Source organism: Equus asinus, chromosome 6 (assembly GCF_041296235.1).
Source record: "Equus asinus isolate D_3611 breed Donkey chromosome 6, EquAss-T2T_v2, whole genome shotgun sequence".
Lineage (NCBI taxonomy): Eukaryota > Metazoa > Chordata > Mammalia > Perissodactyla > Equidae > Equus > Equus asinus.
The window spans coordinates 64981813-65004226 of NC_091795.1; the positions used below are offsets into that span (position 1 = coordinate 64981813).

Consider the following 22414-nt stretch of genomic DNA (forward strand, 5'->3'; position numbering starts at 1 on the left):
TACCTTCCCCACCCCAGCTACAGTTGTCCCCCCACCCTCCAAAAAGAAGACAAAACCTGGCAGCTGCGCTCTGGATGGGTACTTGGGTTTGGCGACATTGTGTGTTTCCCCTTTAAAAAAAAAAAAAAAAAAAGCAGCAACCGAAAGACGCCAAACACACCCCAAAGACCCACTTGGGCTGTGGGAGGCTACAATTCCTAGGGATCTCGGCCTGGCATCTCGCGCTGCAGAAACCGACCATAGCCCCCTCCCCCGGCGCCCTCTCTGCCTTTTCGCTCAGGCTTTGGCTTTGGTTCTTTTCCGAAGGGCCTGTTCCCGTCTTCCCACCTCCCCTCCCCGCCACAGGAGAAAACTCAGAGCCCAGCCTCCAAATTCTGCCCCAGCTCGGGCCGCGTAGCAAGAGTGGAAGCGAAGGCCGGGCCGCTGCACCCCGGGGCTGCGGCACAGGGGCGGACGAAAACACCAGTCTGCGGGAGTGATAAGAAAATGGAGAATACTGTATTTGCTTTAGAAAGTTTTTACATATAGATAAACACGCAGTTAAGATAACAGTAAAAGCGCCCTACGGGGAGTGAGCGATATCTCCAAAGCAGCTAAGAAATACTTGAAATAGCTTTTGCATAAGAATACTACGGTCTCACTCTCCGCTTTCGCTAGCGACGGGGTCCCTCGTCCTAACCCAGCCCGCTACGCCACGCCTTGACTGCCAAGTCGACGCCAGGAACACTGAGTGGGAGGGGAACCCCGAAAAGGAAAGAGACAGGTGAGCGGGGAGGGAGGAAAAAGAAGGGAGAAGAGAGAAAGAAAGAGAAAGGGAGAGGAGAAAAGCAATATCATATACAGGCAATTTCTACACATATATTACAAACTGGGAAAATGACCGATCATTAAGATATACATAATTCATATAAAATTTTGAAATAAAAATAAAAATCTGTTACAGTCATAACTATTCTTTTTCCACATTTATAACCAGTACCCACACAGGCAGTGACAGAGTGGAGAGAAAAAGGTGCTTACGAAGAAAATGATTGTCTGCTGAACAAAAAAACAGAAGATTGCATCTTGTTTGACCAATACTTGGACTTCAAAACAGAGAGAAAGAAAGAGCGAGAGAGGAAAAAACAGAGAGCAACAAAAGGCAGAAACATTTGCTATTTCCCTCTCGAGGAGTTCTTGCTTTGTTTTGTTTTTAAACAAATTCCGAGAACGGAGATGGCGGTTTTATTTTTTTTTCTCTTTTTGTCTGTTTTGCTTTTGTCGTCTTGTCGTCGTGGTGGTGGTCGGTTTTTGTATAGTCGACTCTTTTTAAATCGTTTTAAACTAGAGAGAATATTTTCCCAGATACAAATAAATCGTCATGCAGGTGGGGTGCCGGGTCCGTGGGAACCGAAAGGAGAAGCCGTGTTTGTCCTAGAAAGTATACAATTGTCACCTCTTTTATGTTCTCTGCCCGCGACATCAGCGTTTGTGACTGTCTGTTGGCGTCGCGGTCCTTTGGGGTGGCCATGGTGGTAGATGGTGGTTGGGGGTTGTTGAGTTTAATTTATTTGCGTTTAATTTATTTTTCTCGGTTTTTATAGATTTTTGGCTGGGGTGGGAGCGTGAGTGTACTTGTGTGTATGTATGATTGTGTATCCTGATTTCGGTTTGTTCTGGGGGTGGAGGAGGAAGAGGAGGAGGGTGAGGAGGAGGGGAAGGAGGAGGAGGAGGAGGAGGAGGAGGGGTGGAGGGCGGCCTTGGCTATCATACATCACATTCCGAGTCGCTGGAGGTTACCGAGAGGATGGAGGTGCCGGTGTCCGCGCGCTCCGTCAGGCTGGACACGCTGGTGGTGGGGCTGGCCGCCGTGGACGGCGACTCTGCCGAGCCGTGCGTGGGGCAGCCGGGCTCGGCCAGCGAGCGCATGCCGCTCGGTCCGATGGCCTGGTGCTGGAGCCTGCGGGAGAGAGAGAGCGGCGCCCGCCCTGACACAGCGGCCCCGCCACCCGGCTCAGCGAAGCCGCCTCCCGCGCCCGCGCCGCCGGGAGCGAGGCCTGCCGCCGCCCGTGCTCCCCGGCCTTTCCCACCCCGCGCCCTTCGCCACCGCCCCCGACTCCGCTCTCTGCGCTCATCCCTTCCTCCAGGCACCTGGCTGCTCTCGAACGCCGCACAGCCTCCCCAGCGCGGGCCTGGGCTCTCGTCTCCCCTCCTCGGAGTTCTGCCGAGCGTCCCAAGGCTTCCCAGATCGGGCCGGCCTCGGAGGAGAGGAGGCAGAACCGGAGGCCGGCCGCCTGGGGAGGCCTGGGCTCACGCAGCTGTGGACGCCGAGCCCCGAAGCAGAAACCCGGGAGGGAGAGTGCTTGTTTCTCCCCAGTCCCTGGGACTCTTCAGACTGAGCCGGCGCCCCAAGAGCGGTCGGGTCCCCGCAGTGCCTCCTCCCCCAGCTCCCACAAACACCCACGAGAGCTGCGGGTTGCTCACCCGCCACCTCTCCCGGGTCGGACCCGCTGGCTCTGCTCTCTGGATCCCTGTGCAGAGTGCAGGAGCGGGGGAAAGAGGAAACAGGGAAGATGGGAGTTGGACAGTGGGGGAAAGGGAGGAAGAGAAGGCAGGAGGAGAGTGCAAAGCAGTCTCCCGCTACCCCTTTCCCGGGCCAGGCTGCGGCTGCCTTAACCTAGTTTCTGTGAGTTCTCCCCTTAAGGAGGCCTTCCCCTGGCCCTGGGCGCGTCCCCCATCCAGCGAAAAGTTGGCACCACAGGCAAGGGTGAGAGGGCCAAGGGCTCAGACCTGGGCATTTAAACCTGGACACACTCACTCACTGCAGGAACTCACACCCAGCCTCCAGGCCCCCCGCAGCTGTCAGCAGCTGAGGCCCAGCTCCCTCCCTTACATCAGGCCCAGCGCCATCCCCGGCTGGAGATCAGGGCTTTCACCCAACTGCCTCTCTTCCTCCTTCCCTCCGCACTCCTTTCCCCTTTCCCCCTCTTCCCCTCTAGTTCTTTTCTCTATTTCCCCCAGGCCCAAGTCTGCTGACCAGTCAAGCCCAGTACAACTTGGTGACTTTGTGGCCAACTTGGTGGCAGCAAGGCTGCTCCCGCTGGCTTCCCAATTTAGTGGACCAAGGGGATGCTCCTTGACTAGGGCAGGAGGGCTAGCACGTGTGCACACATACATACACACACACACACACACAAGGCCTCTCCCCGCCCAGTCTGGCTCTCCTGTTCCCAATCAGGCGACTGGCAATGCTGCGGGAAGGAGGCCCACTGCAGGTGGCCACCGACTTTTTTCCCTTTGTGGCAGGGACCCAGGTTCAGCTTCCTCTCCCTGACGTCCGTGGATTCCTCCCCGGGTTTTTGCAGTGCATGGAAATAAGAACCAGATGGCAAGAGCGGCTTTCCTTCCTTCCCTATCTGTAAGCTCCAGAGGAGCGCCGAGCTGGGGACCGGGATGAGGAGGCGGTGCGGATGCTGCCCAGCTCTAAGGCTCCCAGGGGCCGGAACCAGGGGCTGTGAGCACTCAGGACCTTAAACACACACTCTTCAACCTGATGAAAGCCCTTCTCGGGCAAAGCAATCAGTAAACCCACAGCCCGCCCCTCATTCTGCGCGCTTGGGCAAGCCAAAACTTTCTCCAACTGGCCGGGGGTCGTGTCTTCTCGTGTGCTCGGCAGCCGGTAGCCGCTCGAGCTCTGCCCCGGCTGCCCCCATTTCAACCCCTCTCCCAGCCCCTGGCCCCGGGGACGGTAGCCAGGCCGCGGGCCCCGCCACTGACCTGTTCTTGGCTGCCGCGGCGCGGTCGCGCTGCCTCCGGTTCTTAAACCAGTTGCCTACTTGTGTAGGAGTGAGGCCGGTGGCCTGCGCCAGTTCTCGTTTCTTGCTGGGGTTGGGGTAGGGGTCCTGCAGGTACCACTCCCGCAGCAGGCTCCGAGTCCGCTCCTTGAAGCAATGCGTCTTCTGCTCGCCGTCCCAGATGGTGCGCGGCAGCGGGAACTTCTTGCGCACGCGGTACTTGTCCACCGGGCCGAGCGGGCGGCCGCGCAGCTTCTCGGCCTCCTGGTAGTGCGCCTCGAGCCACATGGCCTGCAGCTTGCCGTGAGACTCCTTGGTGAACTTGTGGTTCTCCAGGATGTGGTAGAGGTCGCGGAAGTTGCCTGTGTGGAAGGCGACCACGGCGCGAGCGCGCAGGATCGACTCGTGCTTGTTGATGGCCTCGCACGCCCCGGGGGCCACGGGCAGCGACCAGAGGAAGCGGCCCAGCCGCTCGATGTCGCCCGTCTCCTCCAGCGTCTCGCAGACGCTGGCCACCTGCTCCGGCGAGAAGTTGAGGGTGGGCAGCTGGAACATGGACAACTCTTCCGGGGGGGCCCTGGAGCCGCCGCCGCTGCCGCCGCCGCCGGCTCCGCCAGCACCGCCGCCTCCCGCACAGTTCCCGCCGCCGCCGCCGCTGCCTCCCGCGCCGCCGCCGCCTCCCGCACGGTTCCCGCCGCCGCTACTCGCCAGAAGTAGGGAGCGGTGGTGAGAATCGGCGAAGTTTGGCAACAAGAAGTGGGAGGAATAGAGGTCTAGGGGGGAGCGGAATACCATGGACTGACCTGAGAGGAGAGGAGAAAATTCAGGGAGAGGAAGAGAGAGGGGAGGAAGAGGAGGAGAGGGGCGATGAGGACCAGGAGGAGGGAGAGGAGAGGGGGGAGGAGGAGAAGGAAAGGAGGGGGGAGTAGAAGGAGGAGGAGGGGGAGGAGGAAGGGCGTAAGGGACACCCACACCCCACACACATCCACACACACACACACCCGCGCAGCCACATAGAGAGGGAGGAAGAAGAGCGGCCCGGTGCGCGCGCGCAGAGAGAGAACCCGAGACAGAGGGAGAGGGAGAGAGAGAGGAAAGCGAGAGCCAACCACCGCCGAGTCAAGATTCAGCGATTCCACAGCAATCGCCCTAATGACAACAGCCTCATAATATCTCCCCTAAATCCACAGTGAGTGCAGCATTGAAACATTTTGTTTCGCTTTTCTATTGGTCTGCGGTGTGTCGTTGTGGCGTTGCCATGGCAACCGCTGCCAATCACTGTCAGCCCTGCCAATCAATACCGAGAACGTAAGGACGGTTTTACCACTTAGCCAGAGTGGGGGGGGTGGGGGGGGGGAGGGGGAGAGAGGGAAAGGGAGAGAAGGGGGAGAAAGAGAATTTTTTAAAAATCTTTGCAACTCTTAATCTCGCCACTTCTCCCTCTTCTCTCTCTCTCTCTCTCTCTCTGCTTTTCTTGAAGTCTCTGAGCTCCCTTCTTCCCTCTTCCCCAAATAAGTTGTTCCAGAAATTCAAAAAGCCAAGGGCATAGAGTTATTAAATGGGATGAGCAATTAAACGGGGGGTTTTGTTGGGAGATGAGAGGCTCCCCACTCCGCATGGAGGCCAATGGCCAGCCTGCAAGGAGAGGCCGAGGGCCAGCCGAGCTGGAACGGTTTGCACATGGTGTGCACGTCGGGCCTCCTCTTTCTGCCTATGTGAGCACTAATAGTGGCGAGGAAGAAAGGAGAGATGAGATCATGGGGCCCACCGCGCGCCGACCCTGGCCCGGCGGGATGCTGCGTCCGGGATCCCGGATTTCGGGGGTCATCTGGCGCCTGGGAGCCCGAATTCAGGACTGAGGGTGCTGAAAGCCTCTCTGGCCTGCCCCATCGTTGGCCACATTTACCCCAACTTCCTCTGCATTGGATCCAGCTCCTCTTTACCCTGCCCCTAGTCAAGAAGCCTCGATTTCCCCTATTGCCCTTTATTTTAAAATAGCAATAGAAATAACAGTACGCTTCTTTCCATCTTAAAAAACAACCCACCTCTTTGTTTCCCCTCAGACTTCAGCTGCCTCCCCCAGGAGCTGAGGAGGATGTTCCAGAGCCCAGAAGCCTGGGAACCCTCTGGAGCACCCCACTCCCCCAGGTGCCCACTACCCCCACCCCTCTGAGGAGCTCTGGGCCTGCCTACCAGTCCCAGAAGGTCACTCAAACCTTGGAGGCCGCCCCAAAGAGGCAAATAGGCTTGAAAATTGCTTGTTTGCTCATATTACAAAGAAAAAATAATAAACCAATTTCTCTAAGGAAAGTGACATCACAAGCCTAAAACTGACCCCCAAAGGCCTACAAAATGGAGAGGGCCCTCCCTGCCTCAGGCCAATGCCGCCCCCAGGCCTGGCACGGGTATTTATTCTAAGGTATGTTGCTTTTAAGAAGATGTAATCAGCGTCTTGAGCTGGGCCTCCCTTTGTGAGGCCTCTGTGTAACTATGGAAGTGTGATTTACGTAGATTTGTCGGGGTCAGAGACGTCTTTCCCCTGAGCACTGTGTATATTTAGACAGGACTCGGTTTGGTGTTAAAAAGTGTATATTTTGAATGAGTTCACACACAGTAGCCAACAATGCCCACATTGTCGGCCCGTGTACAACGCGTATTGAAACCCAGCGTCCAGACTTCAACTAATCTGCCCTCAATAAAGCTGAAATAATTATCCTAAGCTGCCTTTCCAGAAGAAAAATCATTGAGGAATTCAAAACTTTTTTTTTTTTTTTAAAGATCTTTTCTACATTCCGATGCAGATCTGGGGGCGAGGCGCCGAGTCCATACCACTTTGGAGATCTCAATGAGGGAAGAGAGAAAGAGACGTTGAGAGAGAATTTAAATGGGAAACCTAACGTGACTGGGGCTGCGAGCGCAGCAGCCCCTAACCCCGAGCTCTGGCCCAGCTTAGGCCTCGACTCCAACAGCGCCCAGCCTCCCGGGCCCGGGAACCGCAAGCTGCGGTGGAGCTTCCACAGCGGCGGGGAGGCTCCGGGCTGGGCGAGGGGCCCATCCCGGCCCAATCAGCCCGAGGCAGCCGAGGGTCGCCCGTCCTAAACTCGCTGACGGAGGCAGGGAAATATTCGCCCAAGGGGAAGATCCGGCAAGCCCCACTTGGGGGGGATCTCTCCCCTCCTCGTATCTTCTCCCGGCCGGGAGTCCTTGGCTGCTCAGCTGCGAAGCTCTGGGCGGTCGCTCACTGCGGGCCCAGAAAGAGCCCTAAGGTTGGGACACAAAAACACACTTCATCTTTTCTTCCCGATCCCTTTCTCTCGTAGGGGAAGGATTATAGGCTGAGGGGTGGGAGGGGGAAGGGGCAGGAGGAGGAAGCGGGGGGAGGAAGGAATGAAAAAAGGTAGGGGAGTGGGTATTGTGCCGCGTGTGGGGGGAGAATTCCTACGGGTGGGTTTCCGAATATTGTGTTAAACTTTTTGAAAGCAGCTCGTGACCCCGAAACTGCATCCCCTGGAGCCGAGGACCCAGGCGCCGGGCGGGCGGGTGAAGCCAGTCAGTCCCCTCCCCATGCCCGCAATCCCCTCCTCCGAGTGGGGGCGACCTGGCCTCTCCCCGCCGCTGCCGGGCCAGCAGGGAGGGAGGCTGGGCAGGTGCCGCAGGCTCTGCCGAAAGCACTGAAATCGAAAACCATCGCCGCTCAAGAAGCATTGAGGCAAGTGGGGTTGAGACTCAGCTCGGCGACACCTCTGCCCACCCGCCGCACCCCGCCTGCCCGGGTGGCGGCCGCGGCTTGGGAGTGCAAAACCCGGCAGAGGGAGGCGGCCAGGCGGGCAGCTTTGTGCGCCGGGACCGGCTGGGCGCGGCGGGGCGGGCAGGCAGCCCCGGGCTGTCAGAGCCTCCCCGCAGAGCCGAGCTCCGCGCGGTCCACGCAGCCCACCTCGCAGCCCCGCTGCCGCCAGGGCCTCTCCATTCTGGCCCGAAGCACCACGCCCGCCGCCAGGAGCCCGTAAGTTGAGAGTCCCGAGAGCTGGGGAGGGAGGCGGGGCGGCCGGTCCTCGGCGTGGATGGCTGTGCTGGCTCCGGGCGGAGCTGGGAGCGCAGACTCTGCAGGGTCTCTGTGTAGGACTACTGACCGTGCATGTGGTGGGGAGGGAGGCTGTGGAGCCCCAGAGCGTGCCCTCCCAAATTCCCAGGCTCTAGGCGTTGGGGAGGAGAGTAGGGGCAGAAGGACCTCGGGTTCTGGGGCCCAGGCCGCCTCCCCCGCTGCTCTAGGGGCCCCGAGGCGTTAGGCAGCTCGAGGGCTGGGAGGTGAGCATGGGGGATGCCTGGAGGGAGTGGCGCGCAGGGAGCGACTGCATCTTGGGTCTCCCAGAGCGGGGGACATTGGGATAGATAGGTCATCCCACGGGGCCTCTAGGTCTCCCGAAGCCTCTGACAGCTCAGACTCCAGGATCTGGGACACGGCGCCGCTATAGGCCAAGATCACAAAATTGCCATCATCGTCCCTGCTTGGATCACGGCCCGGACCACAGGAAGTACAGTGTACAGGTGTGCGGGGAGAAAGGGCGTTTGGGCTGCAGAGTGTCCGTCTGGTACCAGGACAAATGTCAGTCCCAACCTCAGCCGTCTCAACTCCACCAGCAGAGGTGCCTGAAAGACTCCCACTCTCTCCTTGTTTCGGGCTAACAGGAAAGTCAAAGGGTCCACAAGCCTCTGAGGAGGAGGACTTGAGGGCTGGGGCAGCTGCTCGGTACGGCCGGTATGTCCTGGGGGGCAACGCCCCTTCCGGCCCCCAGGATGTCGGGAGGCGGAGGCTGGCCGGGTAGCCCGCGGTCTGGGCCTCCCCGAAAGCTGCAAACTGAGGCCCTTGTCGCGGGCGGCCGAAGAGGGCGCAGGGGAGCGCAGCACGCAGGCGGGGAGGCCGCGAAGCCCTTCAAGGACCCCGATTACTTTCTTTGAATGAAAAACAACAACAACAACAACAACTTCTCCCTCCCCGCGCCCCCGCCCCCCCGCCTTAGCCTCCGGGGACCCGCGCTCTGAGCAATTGTCGCCCGGGACAGTAAACACAGCTCAGTTGCCTCAACTTTCTCCGCACATAAAAGTTCCCGGCGTGCGGGGAAATTTGAATATTTGATCAGCCCCTTTGAGTGACCCTCATTAGCCGGGCGCCCTGCTAAGGCCCCGGCATTGCAAGAAAGCTGCTGGGCCCGGCATTTGTATGCCTTGTTAGCGCCGCTTAATGAAGCCGCCCCGACTGCTCAAAGGCGGCCTCCGTGGCCGGCGGCGGGCACCTCTCCGCACCCCGCTCTGCCTAATGAGCCCCACCACCCGCTGAAGGCCCCTCTGCCCCCCACATCCTCAAACAAGAGATCTGGCTCTGTCTTGGGCCACCCCACCTCCTACTGCCAGGCCCAGGAGAGTGAGCACAAACTGGGCCTAGCCGGCAGTGGTGACCCAGCGCCAAGGCAGAGAGGTGGGAGACTCGTGGGATGTGAGCCAAACGGGTTTTGCCGCCGCAGATTCTAGCCCAGGGAGGGCACTGCCAACCTCTCCCAAGAGGGCCAATTTCCAGTCAGTCACCCCAGTTCCTTAAAGAGGCATTTGCACTAATGTTGGGGTGGCAGAGGGCAGATGCCCAGGGGAGGGTCAGCTTTCCACCTGCCTCCACGCAGCCAGAGCTGTCATGCTAGGGCTTGGATTTGAGAAGGGGTGGGCATGCTCAGCTCCTCAAACCATGATTACCCCACCAACCACAGACCCCCCAGCTAGTCAAACGTGATGACAGTTGGCACTAGGGAAGGCAAGGTATCACAGCCTACCTCGTCCATCCCCCGCCTCCCCCATCTCTCAGTCTGTCTTTAATCATGCTTCCAGTCCTCAGAAGGAAGCACTCTCAGCAGGGCCACCTGGTCCAGGACCAACTGGTTGCTAGGGTGAGAGTGGGACTAAAACAGGCCTGAGGGAGAGGAAGAGAGGGAGTGCTTTGGAAGGAAGGAGGACCAAAGCTACCATCTACTTCCCCTTTTCTCCATGGGGTAGGTGACACGGTTGGCCAGCAAATATAAGGAACGCTATTAGAAGCCGCGCTTCAGTCCTCTCAAAGAGGTGTCAACTTCCTTCTCCCTCTGTCCTCTCTCTCTTCCGATGCCTTTTTCCCTGGACAGTTGTCACTCTAGGTCCCTGCTTACTCAGCTCTTGGGCTTTTAAGGGTTACTTTTGGGGGGATTAATGCACTAGGTTTGGGAAGGAGGCTGCTCTCAGATCCACACTCTGGGCCTTCTGGAGGTGCCCCCATCCAAATGCCCACAACCCATCAGATACACAGCAAGCTGGCCAGATTGGTAACCTCAGGACCCCGTTCCTGGGCCACCGCCTCCAGGAATGAGTGGCACACAAACAGCCCTCACCTTCTGTCAAAGGCCAGGTAGGCCCTGAGATAGCAGAGCTTTTTAAGTCTATCTGGTCTGCTCCTCTTCTCGTTCTCTCCTGCAGCTCGACTGGCATGCCCCACCCCATTTACCATCCTAAGACCCCCTAATTTGAGCTGAAACTGACGAACTCTAGGGATCATCTCTGCGCTGGGCAAGACGGTGCCACCTCCTTGATCCATCCGAAGGGCAAAGGTACGACCGGGGAAGCGAGGGGTGGACGCTGTTGGAGAGAAAGGGGACCCGAGGCGGAGGGTGAAACTCAGTTCAGTGGCCCCAAGGCCAAGCCCACCAACTGCTCGTGGGAGGAGGCGAGGGGAGGGGGCTAGGAGTCCGCCGGCGTCGGTCGGGGCAGCACGGACCTGAGGCGTCGGGGTGGGGGGCTAGATCCAGAGGAGAGGGGCGGGGAGGCGGGGGTCGGGGGAGCGCGCAGGGCGGAGGGGGGGTGCTGCTCTTTAAGAGCCACACGGCTGGCAGGAGAAGCGCTGGGCCCGGTGCTGGTAGCACGCTGACCCCGAAGGGGAATTACCAGGAAGGGAGCGGCCGGGCTCCGGGGGCTTTGTCCGGGGGCGACCAGAGAGGCCGAGGCACAAGAATAAGTAGCGACGGCGTCATGAAAGGCCGCGCGGAGGCGGCAGCGCTGCTGCTCTTGACTTCTGAGCAGGGCTTAGAAAGCCTGCCCCGGCTTAAGCCGAACTGCTGGTGCCGGGCCCTGAGCGCCTAGTCTCCGCGCTCTGAGCCTGCGGCCTTGGGGCCCAGGTGGCGTGGGATGAGAGGGGCACTGGGGTGGCGGGGGACCTGGCACAGTTGCTCGTGGCTCTACAGTGGCCTGACCCTAAAGCAGAGCTGCGAGCCGGACGGGCCGCAAGGAGCACGGCCAGAGAAGGAATTTCTTTTTCCAACTTCGGCTTTCGGTTTTGTGTGTCCACCTCGCACAGCTCCGGAGCCAGCCGACCCCAAATGGCTTCTCAACAGGTGGCGAGGTAGGTCCATTTAAGAGTTCTGATTATATCGTCAGCCCCTCCCCAGCTGCATTCCCTTTCCCCTCCCAGTTTCCCCCCTGGCAGCTCCAAATTCCCTGTGCTCCTTCCGCGGGTGAAGGCGGGAGGAGGCAGTTGGGGGGTGAGCGGCGCTGAGCGGTGAGAGGACCCCCTCTCCCTGGGGGTCCTCGGGCTCCCAATTCCAGCCCAGGAAGGCTGGCAGGCGGCCCCCGCTAAGCTCCACCCAGTAGCCCCGGGTCCTACCATTCTTAGCTCGGTTGTGCCGATGCCCCAAGGTGTAGGAGGAGGCACGGGGGGTGGGGGGGTGGGGAGCGCGCCGCAGCACCTCAAGAGTGCAGGCGGCAGAAAGGGGGCGGAAGACCCTGTGGACAGGTAGCCTTTGTGTAGGGTTTTACGGCAGAAACTCAACTATACACCCTTTCTTATCGGAGACCCGGATCCTACCCGGGGAAGCCCGCACCAGCTGTATAATAGCCTGCAGAAGAGCGTCTCAGCAGCCGGGGGGTGGGGATAGGGTGGGGATGGAGTGAGGGAGGTGGAAAAGGCCAGAGAAGGGAGGAGCGGGAAGCAGAGAAAGGCAAAGGGAGGAAATCGGGGCGTCCGAATGAAAAGTCGGAAAATGTCCTCAGAGCGCGCGGGAAGCAGAGGCGCGCGCGCTCGCGGGCGCACATCCCCTCTCTCACACACACACTCTCTTACACTCGCACTCACACTCCACACAGGTAGCCCACGCACGCCGTCCTTGGCAGTGCAGGGTCACAAGCCCCCGCGCCCAAGCAGAGACGGGAGCGGAGCCGCCCTCCTACTCCCTCGCTCCCCGGCCGCTGAGAGCCCTACCGCCCGGCCACCGGTGCCCTGAGAATGACTAGGGGAGCTGGGAGGGCCCCCAGAGCTGGGGCACAGGGAGGATCTTACCTGCGGAAAGGTAAGGGAAGCCGGGAGCAGGAAGCAGCGGCGGATAAATATTCATTAGGGAAGTGTAAGTGTCTCCTTTTAAACAGCGCGGCGCGCGCTCTTGCTCCTATCTCTCCCTCCCTCCCTCTGTCCTCTTGTGAGGTTCTCTCCCCCTCACGCTCAGTCTCTCCCCCCCCCCTTTTCCTGCGAAATGCCTGGTGGATCCCCGTCTAGCTAACCTGTTGGGAAGCCTGAGCCGGGCAGCGCCTCCACAGCTGTTTGCCTTCGCTCTTGGGGCGCACGTTCCCCATCCGCCCTCCCTCCTCTCGCCCAGCCCCTCACCCCCTCCTAAATTACTACATCATTAGCTTTATTTTCCGTTGTGTGGGGGGGTAGTAACGGCGCAGTCTGACCCACCTCCCCAAAGCAGGGCGAAAAGCCGGCGTTATGCGAGGCTGCCCAGCTCCACCCCCACCCCACATCCTCACTCACCATCCCCAACCACTCGTTTCTTTTTTCCCCCTCTTTCTATTTCCACCTCCATCACGTACCAACCCAACTCCACCATTCCTCCCTCCCCAGCCGCCGCCAATCCTGATCCCCAACTGGGTCGGCAGTGAGATGCCAGGTCTGTAGGTCCAGTGCGCCAAGCTTGGAACTTCACCCTGCACTTGATGGGGGTAGCCCTCTCAGTTCCCCTTTCCCACGTAGTTTTCGAGCTTGACCCTGAGTGGCACCTGGGCAGCTTGGGGCTTAGGATCACAACACGGGGACGCACAAGGGTCTCACCTCGCCAGGCCTCAGGACCCCCGGGCTTTGGCCCTTTAACTGGGCCTGTGAAACTGCATGGAGGGTGGGGGAGAGGTGGCCTCACTTGGTGCGAACGCGCAGGAAAGACAGACCGACCGACCTACGAACTGACGATGGCCTTTTACGGACAAACTGACCTAAAGTTAGCTGCAGGTTCGCATCTTTCTCACACTCACGAGAAACATCTACAGGATTCCAGGAACTCACAAGTCCCCGCAGGATCCCTCGGAGAACCGCTTCCAGTCGCACTCCAGCAAGAGCACGCCCCCTTCCCCATCCCCGCACGCCGGAGGCCAGCGCTCCCGCGGGCCTCGGAGACTAGACCGCGCGCGGCCCACACTGCGACTCCGGGAGGAGGGATACATAGCAAGACTGCCCCAGGACGACCCTGGGCACACTTCTTGGTACACTTCCTTCCTGTTCCAGGCCCCTAGGTCACTCCCAAAGGTCTGCGGAATGGCGTGGCCCCAGGGTGCGGGGCCAGAACCCTCACTCCGACAGCCGGCTGAGCTCTGCGCGCCGAAGTAGGGGCGGGAGGAGGGGCCGAGGGGGCGGGCCCAGGCCAGTTCCCAGTTACAAATACAGCTGCTCCCGGGAGGCCAAGCAGGAGACTTTCGTCCCTAAACGCGCACATCCCTCGCCCGGAGGCGCCATGACTTCACTGTCGAGTCCCGGACCTTCCCCAGGATCCCGGGGCGCCCTCGGCCGGCTGTTTGGTGGCCTGAGTGGGGGATACGGCCGCGATCCGCGAGGTGACCTCGCGATCCCGCCCCCTCTTTGGCTCGGCCTGGCCAAAATCCACCAGGCGAAATACCAGAGGCAGTTTCGACCCTTCTGAAAGGGAACGAGGCGCTGGAAGGTCGAAGAGTCTCTCTCCTCCTGGAAGGTGAAGAAGTTGGGGAGATGAAGGTGTAAGAGCGGCCTAGAGGGCCTTGGGGCCAGGATCTCGCACCCCACCCATAGCCCCGAGTTTGCACTTGCATACCTCCTCCCCATGCAGACCCAGGAGGTCGCGCACGTCCGAGCTCAGGCTTAAGCTGAGTCTCCTGACTGTGCACGGAACGTACCCGAATACACACGGGAGAATTAGAGGAACGTTAACAGCAGAAGTGAGGAAAAACGTGTCCACAGACAGAATTATTAGAATGGACGGGTGCGTACCCAGTTGTCCAGATGCAGACGAAAGCGGCAGTGCCCGCGCAGAGTGACCCCAGCCACGCGAGCAGATGTGCAGGAAGCCACAGGCGGGGAGGGCGGCGAAGGAGGATGCAGGCTGGGAGGCCAACAGTTTCCTGCCAGAGGGACGTTGGCTCCCGAAGGAGACTTTGTTGAGGCGACTGGGTAAAAGGTTTCAGGTGAAGTCCTGGAGACTAGAAAGAGCACCTCATCCACCCCAAAGCCCACCCATTCACCCTCCTCTCAGCTGGCCTGGAGACACCCGGAAGAGGGCAATCCAGGAAAGACTCAGTTTGCCTGGGATTTAGTTATTATTATTGGTTTAGGAGATTGTGTTCTGAAGGGGGATGGGGTGTAGAGCATAGATGTCCTCACTCAATGCCCGGGGATTCCTGATTCTTAAGGAGAACGTTCAGCTCTAACCAGGGCTCAAGAAGCTGGCCGGTTCTTATTTTGCTCCTTTTATCCCAAATTTAACCGTTGAAAGAACCTTAGCTCAGCTCCACACCCACCTTCCCTAGCTTCCATCACACTACCCTGCATTGCAAATAAGCCTGCAAAAGAACACTCCAGAGCAAGCTGAATTATTTGGTTTATTGAACTAATTTTCTTTGTGAGATATTGGGAAGTTGTTACCCCGTACTCCCTGGTCCCAGGCAGAGTTCAGTATCCTGGCCAAGCTGGGGATTTGCAAAGACAGAGTCCCAGAGTGGCTCTCCCGAAAGGCCTGAGCAAGTGCACAGGCTTGTTTGTACTTTCAGCTCAGTTTATCTGCCCAGACCTAGGGAACTTTCTAGACAGTAGCCACGATGGTTTTCCTGCAGAAGAGCCAGGCACACTGGATGCAATGGTGCCCTCCCTTCCACTTGGCCTCCTCCCCAACTCTCTTTCTGAAAGTAGAGGGTAAGTTTGGGAAGATTCTTTCAGACAAAAAAAGAAAAAAAAGAGGACTTTCTGGGCCAGCAAGTCGGATGATCACCCTCCAAGGGGCAGAGGAAGGTCTGTCTTGTGAAGAAGAGATGAACCATCCGGAAAACACGGCAGGAGAACATGGCTGAGCAGATGTAGTTGCCCTAGAAAGGGAGGGGGTGTGGGGGGGTGAGGAGGGAAGAATTTCTTCCTCTTGGGGGCAAACACTGTATCCTTTTCCTCCCCCAAAGATACACTTAATTCCTTAATTTTAGCAAGAGTTTGTTCTTGTAGATGTTTTGAACAATAAAAAGCGAAAATCCCTTTAGACTCGATTAATCTTCCTTGGAAGGGCAGTTTCTTCCAAGACCTTTTTCTTTCCCCAGGTTTCTTTTTCCTTATTCCCTAAGAGTCCACCTGCTGATGCACAAAGAGGTGTGACAGCAAGAGAGACAAATAAGGAGACTGTCACTCCCAAACCCGAAGTGTAACTTCCATCCTCTGTTGCTGAGATTCAGGGCACAAAAAGTGAAGCTCTTTCCTTGGGGCCATTTCTCTCCACTTTGGGTGGTTTATTTAGAGCCTGTCCAAACAATAAATAACAATCAGCATTTTAGATTTGGAGATGTTTGTTATTACCAATTAATTCTTAAAACTCCGTCTGATTTCTAAGACTGCGTGTCCATAGCTAAGCTCATTGCAACATTTATCACTCAAGCAGAAAAGCAGCTCGTTGTCTCATAGCCCCAAACGCCAGTGTACAGTGACTGGAGCAATTTTTTTCCTCCGTGTTTCCTAAACGCCCTTGTCACCTCTGCCCGAGCCACAGGGCTCAGGGCAAAACCGGCAAGGTTTGTGAGTCTCTTGATTCGGGCGCACTGTGTTAGCTTTTTTGTTGTGAGGAATTCTTAGTGATTGCGTGTTTTCCTTTTTTTTTTTTTTTTGGCCCAAAACGAGCCGACTAGAGTTGCCCGCGTCTTCCTCAGCAGACGCCCGCCGCCTAGATAGAAGCTAACCATTTCCGCTGCCCGGGGCAAAGGGCTGAACTTTGTTGTCCGGTCCAGGGCTGGGGCGGGAAAGCGAGGGGGGGGGGGTGCGGGTGGGGGAGGGGACAACCATCACCTTCAACAATAAAATAAAATAACCAGATACCCCTTTAATCCCTTCTATTAACAGTGTCAAGGCGCTAGAGAGGCCGTCTCACCTCCAAAGGTGCCTTCACCCCCGGAGGGCCCAGGCTTCCAGGCCCAGCCTTACACTGGGCCCGCGCGCCGAGAGGAGGTGCTCCGACGGCAAAAACCCCATACATTTTTAACTACAGTGATTACTAAATTAATAGCAGGCACTAAGACAGATGTCAAAACGTCTTGAAAATGTTTATCTGTGAATAATTGAGAAGGTGGTGGGACGCATTATCTGATTGTGTAATGAAATATGTATGAGGAACAGCTGTTTGCAACAGTCCCCTCCCGCCGCCTCCTCAGCCGGGGCCCTTCTCTTGGAAGCAGGAGTCGCGACGAAGTTGGTGGCCCACTTCCGTCCACTTGGGAGCCCGCTGGGTCCCTCGGGGGGCTGCTGGCGGAGCTGTGGCTCCAGCGCGCCCGGGAGTCACCCCCTTTCCTGACGGAGGACATCAGCCATGAGTCACCCCCCAGCCTTGCTCTTTCGGCTTTGGTGGCGGGTGAGGCTTCGCGGCGGCCGAGCTGTCCTTCGCGCCCTCGGGGCGGGCCGCGGGCTCGGCCTGCCAGGCCCAAGGAGAGCCCGGGCGCGGGCGGCGGCGGCGGCGGCCGGGAGCCCTGGCGTCAAGCGGCGCGGCCTGCAACGAGGCTGGGCCCGGGTCGCCGCGGGGGAACGGGGCTCCCGAGAGGGCTTTGTTCGGCGCTCCTGCCGCTCCGCGCACTTCCTCCCAGCCCCCGCCGGCGCCCACCCCGAGCCTCCGCGCCCGCCCTGTTTGTTTTCCCGGCCCCCCGCCCTCCACCTCGGCACGCAAACCACCCTCGGGGCCGGCCCGGCGAGCCCTGGCCCCGCAGGAGGCGGAGGGAGGGCAGAGGGAGCTGTGGAGCCTCTCTGGACTCCTGGGCTAGGGGATGGCCGGGCCGGGGAGGTGGCCTCATGGGGCGCATGGCCTCGGCGGGCTCCAAAGGGCGCTGGCGGCCCGCGCCGCCGCTCACCCGGCTGCCGGAGGGCCCCGGCCCCAGCCCCAGTCGCCAGGAGCGGGGCGGCGGCGTGGGGCTAGACGAGGACGCCGGGAGGGGCCCCAGCAGGCCTGGGCTTTCAACGCAGGGTCAGCAACACGGATACGCCCGATGACCCCCGTGTGGGCGTGCTGTCCCCTTCGCCGCATTCGGGCGCTTCGCGCGGCGATGGACCCGTGTCCCGGGCGCGGTGCTCGCCGCGGCCCCCGGGCTCGCCCGGCCATAGGCCTGCCCGCGCCCTTCCGCCTCTGCGGCCTCCTGGCTCCTCGCCTTCCCCAGCCCGGGGCCCCGTCCCCGGTCCCTGGCGCCCAGGAAGCCTCGTCCGGCACCCTCCGGCCGCGCTAGCCGTTCCGCCGCCGCCGCGCCTACCGCCCCGGGGCTGAGAGCGGAGGAGCGAAGTCCGGCTCCGCGCACCGAGCGTCTACGCGGTTTCCACTAATGACTCGCAGTCAAGATGCGCTCGGGCGTTATTTCTCGAGCATCCCCCCTTTCACCTAATCCCTTATGCTTTTATTCTAATCCTACACATTACGGTTAATCTGTAATGATACCGCTTCGGAGGAACCTGTTGCATACGAGGCACGGCAATTTGTAACCTTGGAAACAGTTTTAAATAAAGATTATAACACTGATGTCAACTGTGTTTATTCTCCGCGCGGGGTGTGGGTTGGGGGCCTGGCAGCCCCTCGGCGGAGAAGAGGAAGTTTGGAGGGAAGGGAGCGAGGCGCGTGGGGCAGAGCGGAGCGGTTAGGGGTCCGGACGGCGGAGAAGCAACCAGAACCCGCTCCAGTTCTCCCGTCCGGCGGCTTTTCAGTTTTTCATTTTGAGAAATCGCGTGGTGTTAAATCGGAGGCGTGGGGAGAGAGGAAGCGTTTGCAAAATTGAGGAAAACTTGGTGCACTTGAGCTACTGTGTATTGCGAATTAGAATGCAGCCGGGCCCTACGCCCCTGGGACGTGGAAGCCGCTGAGAGCTGAGAAAGGGCGCTTGCAGGACCCTTCGGCTGCAAGAAAGCAGAGCAGCCTCGGTACCGATCGCTCTGGCTCCGAGCTTCCTCCTCTATTAAACGCACAGGCCACAGCAGCAACCACCACGAAAAACTGTTCGCACGCCTAAAGCAAAATTAAACATAATTGCTTTTATTTATCTATTGCTTTTATATCATTAAAATATTTTTAGTTACATTGTATAAAATAGCATCCACGCTGATTATTACCTGCCATATCTGTTGATCTGCTCCTTGTGTATTCAGCACAGCAATATTAACAATTAAGAAAAAAGCACATCTTATATATTGTATCTGTCAAGATATGTTACAATTTCCATTAACAAAAAAACATTATTCTTGTTGAAGACGCTCTGAAGCATATCTTTCCTGAACACTTTATTAATAATCATAGTTGTCAAAAAGAATTAGATATGCATAGATTGCAGATGCAAAGGAAATATTAGATGCACAGAATAAAATATACAGTGGGATTGAGGCATAACTATTTTTCTTTTTTAAATAAATTTTTACCGAGGTGAAAAAAAACTGAGCTATTAAGCTTACTTAAAAGATGGCTTTGTTGGTTTAATTATACTGTAGTTATTTTATAAATATGTTTCAAAGGAAGCTTGCCATATTGCATGTCAATGAGGACTGTAAAGAAAAGCTCACAAAAGCTAATGCATACCAAATACCAAATTTTAGTCATTAGCATTCCTATTTATTACAAACTAAGGGAACCTATTAACAGACAAGAATTTCTATTTAGCTAGCATTACAATGTTTGGCCATTAAAATAAAAAGGGCAAAGTATATACATATTTTTTTTCCCTTGTAACTATACGTTCTTTTTGCCCAGAAGCTCATGAAGAGATGGGGAGATGTTTCTGATTGGGGAAACACAATTCTACAATGGGAGTGGGCCCGAGGGCCCAGAACCACTATTTTTACTTATCTAGCTTAATGCTATTCATTTGGAAGCAAGAACAGTGCTGAGTTGGGTCTGCAGCTTGCTGAGAGCTTCGTAGTAACCACAGCCTGCGAAGGGCCCTTTGTCTTTAATTTGTGTCCTGAGCATATGCAAATTATTAATTGTTTTTCCTCTTGGGGACGGAGTGGATAACAACAGTAATACTGCTTTTGTTTGCATGTTAAAATTTCCTTAAATGCTCCCTAAACGGGTACTTCTCCCAATGCGGATTCCCCTAGGAGGAAATCCCACCAAGACGGAGAATACAAGCATATTAATTCTAGAAACACGCACGTATAGATTTGTGTCGTTTCAAAAACCTTTTCCTTTGAGCAAAATCGGCAACCCTGCACTCACACCAGAAGTAAATGAGTATATAAGTATATTTTTCTGAATGCCAGTTTGAGAGGAAAAAACTTTTCAATCATTTTATATTTAGTAGAAACTTTAAAGATCTTTTCCTTCTTAAAATCAAGGCAGATTTTTTTTCCTAATTGGGTAGAGAAACAGTAAATATTATGGAACTGAAATGAAATATTTGAAATGATAAGAAAGGGTTATTTTGAATATTATTAGGTAAGATTCTTTTAAGTGCCCAACAGGAAAAAAATAATAGTTATGTGAGCTTGTTGAGCTCTACGCATTTACCAAGCCACTCGAAGCACAGGTTCTTCTGGCCTGACGGTGGACTCAGACACGGTGCATTCTGCATGCTCTGGGGGAATTTTGCATTAAAAGGACTGAAAATTTCTAAGGCGCTTCCCTGAAAGGCCTGTATAAAAACACAGGTATCAAAAGGAAGGAAGGGAATTCTTGAATTCCTGATTTTAAAAAAGATCTCTCCATCAAAAGTTATTAACATTTGCAAATCCCATGCAAAATCTTGGTTTTCAATAGTAAAATTCATTGCATGTGTTGGTGGGGGTAGGTGTTGTCTCTCTTGTAACTACCTGGACAGAGATAAAGGAGGGAACGTGTAACAATTCCTACACTCCAAACTTCTCCTCTGGGGAAATAGCGAAAGTCAGTGTATTAAGAAGGAACATTGTGTACCTCGATGCTGGCAGTTCTAGAAAAATAAATGCGAACTCTCTCCATTTCTATCCCATTTTATCTGGACGAAATGCCAAGCCCGAAGTCCCTAAAGCATATTTGATACAGAGGTGGGGAAAATTGCTTTAAATACATAAGTTCATCAAAAAGTGTGACACTCCCCAGCAAACGCCAGATCTACACAATTATTTGGATAATTCCGCTCACCCCAAATTAAACCGTCTGATTTTGTCTCCAGTGCTGAGTGTCCATGTTACGTAGAGGGGGCCCCCCACTTGCCTCTCCCTCATCTGCATCTTTCCTGGTCAGTGAGTGCTGAATATTACCAATAGCCAAGGAAGGGAAGGCTGTTTCCCATATATTTAAACCAAGGTGGTTAAATCTTAACATGAGTCAAAGATAGCTCTGCTTGCTCTTGCCCTAAATCCTATTTCAAAGTGCAGACTAGGGGAGATCATCTCCATGATGCAGAGATAAGTAAGATGGAGACCCTTTTCTCAGAAAGCTGATATTTGTTAGGGGACAGGAATGTACACAGGTCAGGACAACACACAACAGTGTTGTTCTGCGGGTGTCCCGGCTGGGAGCACACAAGTGAAAAGCATGGGAGAAATCTCAGATAGCTTCCTGGAAGAGGTGGGGTTTGAGCTGAGCCTTATAGGTTGAGCATGATCAGAGATGTGAGAGGAGTGACACGTAAGCAAAATGGGTATCCAGTTAAGGTATAGTGACAGATCTGACATAAGGTAAGCATTTTAAAGTGATTATTTAAATGAATGTGTGAAAGTAGTTAGAAGCCTGATAATAAATTCCTCTAAACATTTCTCCTTAGGATGCCCTGCCTGCTATGTTCACCTGAGATTCCCTTATTTCTCTCCCCCTTTAATGTTGTATCTTTCCCTCAATAAGGCAGAGGGAACTCCATGTAAGGTTATTGATGATGTCTGGCTGACAAAATGATGCCCATTGGCACCGGAAGGTGGGGGGGAGTTCTTACTCAGAGGAGAATTCATGGGCAAAGGTTCCCTGTATTGATGTCCTGTTTTCATTCTTGTAAGAATGAGGGGATTACCACAATTCTAAGGAGTTTCTCATATTTTTAACAAACCTTCATCTATGGTGCAAATTTAATGTTTTGTTTGAAGGATCCTGGAATGCAAAATGATGAAAGGGGGTTTGTTAGGTTTTTATACACAATGCAAGAGAAGAGTCCACTGAAAATGCCTCTGGATTAGAAACAAGGAGACCTGCTGGTGCCACTGAATTCGTGGGTAGGTGGATACAGTGGCTGGCCCAACTCAGCTTCACTTTTTCTCATCTGAGAGACAGGGACAATATTGGCTACTCTGTCTATATGACAAGGCTTTTGTTTTTGTTCATTAAAGATAAAACAAGAGGAAGGTAGGTTTTTAGATATCTCTGGCCTCCAGCAATTGCAGGAATCGGGTGATAGTAATAAATTATAAAAAATTCCCCCCCCGCCCCCTCCCCCCTGAACAGATGCTTATTAGTTTGCGCTTTAAGATACAAATTTTAAAATTACAACAACCAGGCAAATAAAAAATACTGGCAAGATGAGAACTCCACACCCATATTGTCTTTTCTTCAGAATGTGTTTTTATGCTTTGGGTCTGGGACATGCAATCCACAGTAGGACACAGCAGAGGTTTGCTTTTCAGAAGGTACCTTAGCTGAGTAAAGCAGTGCTGAGTAGAGTGACTCATTGCAGGCTGTCTCGTGGATCCTGCCCCCAACAGGATATCCTACATCTCCATTTTCCCTGCAGGATCTCCTCCACTTCGCCCTCACCTCCACCTCTGCTCCAGAAATCTGGCTTTGTCCTCTTTTCTTCTTCTTTTTTTCAAAAAAACAAGCCACTGTTTCTTCCTAAACTAAGCTTGAAAGTCAACAAGTTGAGGGCAAATTCAATTCCAATAATAAACAGACATCTTTTGAGTTCCCGAGACCCAAGTAAAGGCCCTTCCACGGGAAGCACCTAATTCAAAAGGAGGAAACACCAAGGATTATGAAGGATTCTGCAATGAGTGTGGCTGAAGAGGAGCCAGCGTCCCACCCCTCCTCCGTGTACTGTCCCTTCCAGTTCATTTGAGGGAAGCTCACTTTCTCAAGAGCCCATCTTTTCCTGGTTGTAAAATGTGTTCAGCTCCACTGTACACAAGTTAAACATATGGCGGAACAGTGTGAAGAGGGAAGTCT

At 55.6% G+C, this 22414-nt stretch overlaps 1 protein-coding gene and 1 long non-coding RNA gene across 4 annotated transcripts; one reads left to right on the forward strand and one right to left on the reverse strand.

The window, feature by feature from the left end:
* Positions 1-477: 477 nt before the first annotated feature.
* Positions 478-4877, reverse strand: SIX3 (SIX homeobox 3). Its single transcript, XM_014833765.3, has 3 exons — positions 3757-4877; positions 1780-1939; positions 478-1413 (listed from the first exon to the last, which is right to left on the reverse strand). The coding sequence occupies exons 1-3, from the start codon at positions 4566-4568 to the stop codon at positions 1324-1326; spliced, it is 1062 nt and encodes a 353-aa protein (XP_014689251.3). The 5' UTR covers positions 4569-4877; the 3' UTR covers positions 478-1323.
* LOC123286401 (uncharacterized) lies at positions 4785-15606 on the forward strand. Of its 3 annotated transcripts, XR_011504052.1 has the most exons (8): positions 4826-4962; positions 6552-7039; positions 7257-7776; positions 10266-10396; positions 11140-11184; positions 11925-12127; positions 12679-12724; positions 13098-15318. It is a non-coding gene; the product is annotated as an uncharacterized lncRNA (long non-coding RNA). The 3 variants fall into 3 exon arrangements; XR_011504051.1 differs by lacking the exon at positions 12679-12724 and having other exon boundaries at positions 4785-4962; XR_011504053.1 differs by lacking the exons at positions 11925-12127; positions 12679-12724 and having other exon boundaries at positions 13098-15606.
* Positions 15607-22414: the final 6808 nt, after the last annotated feature.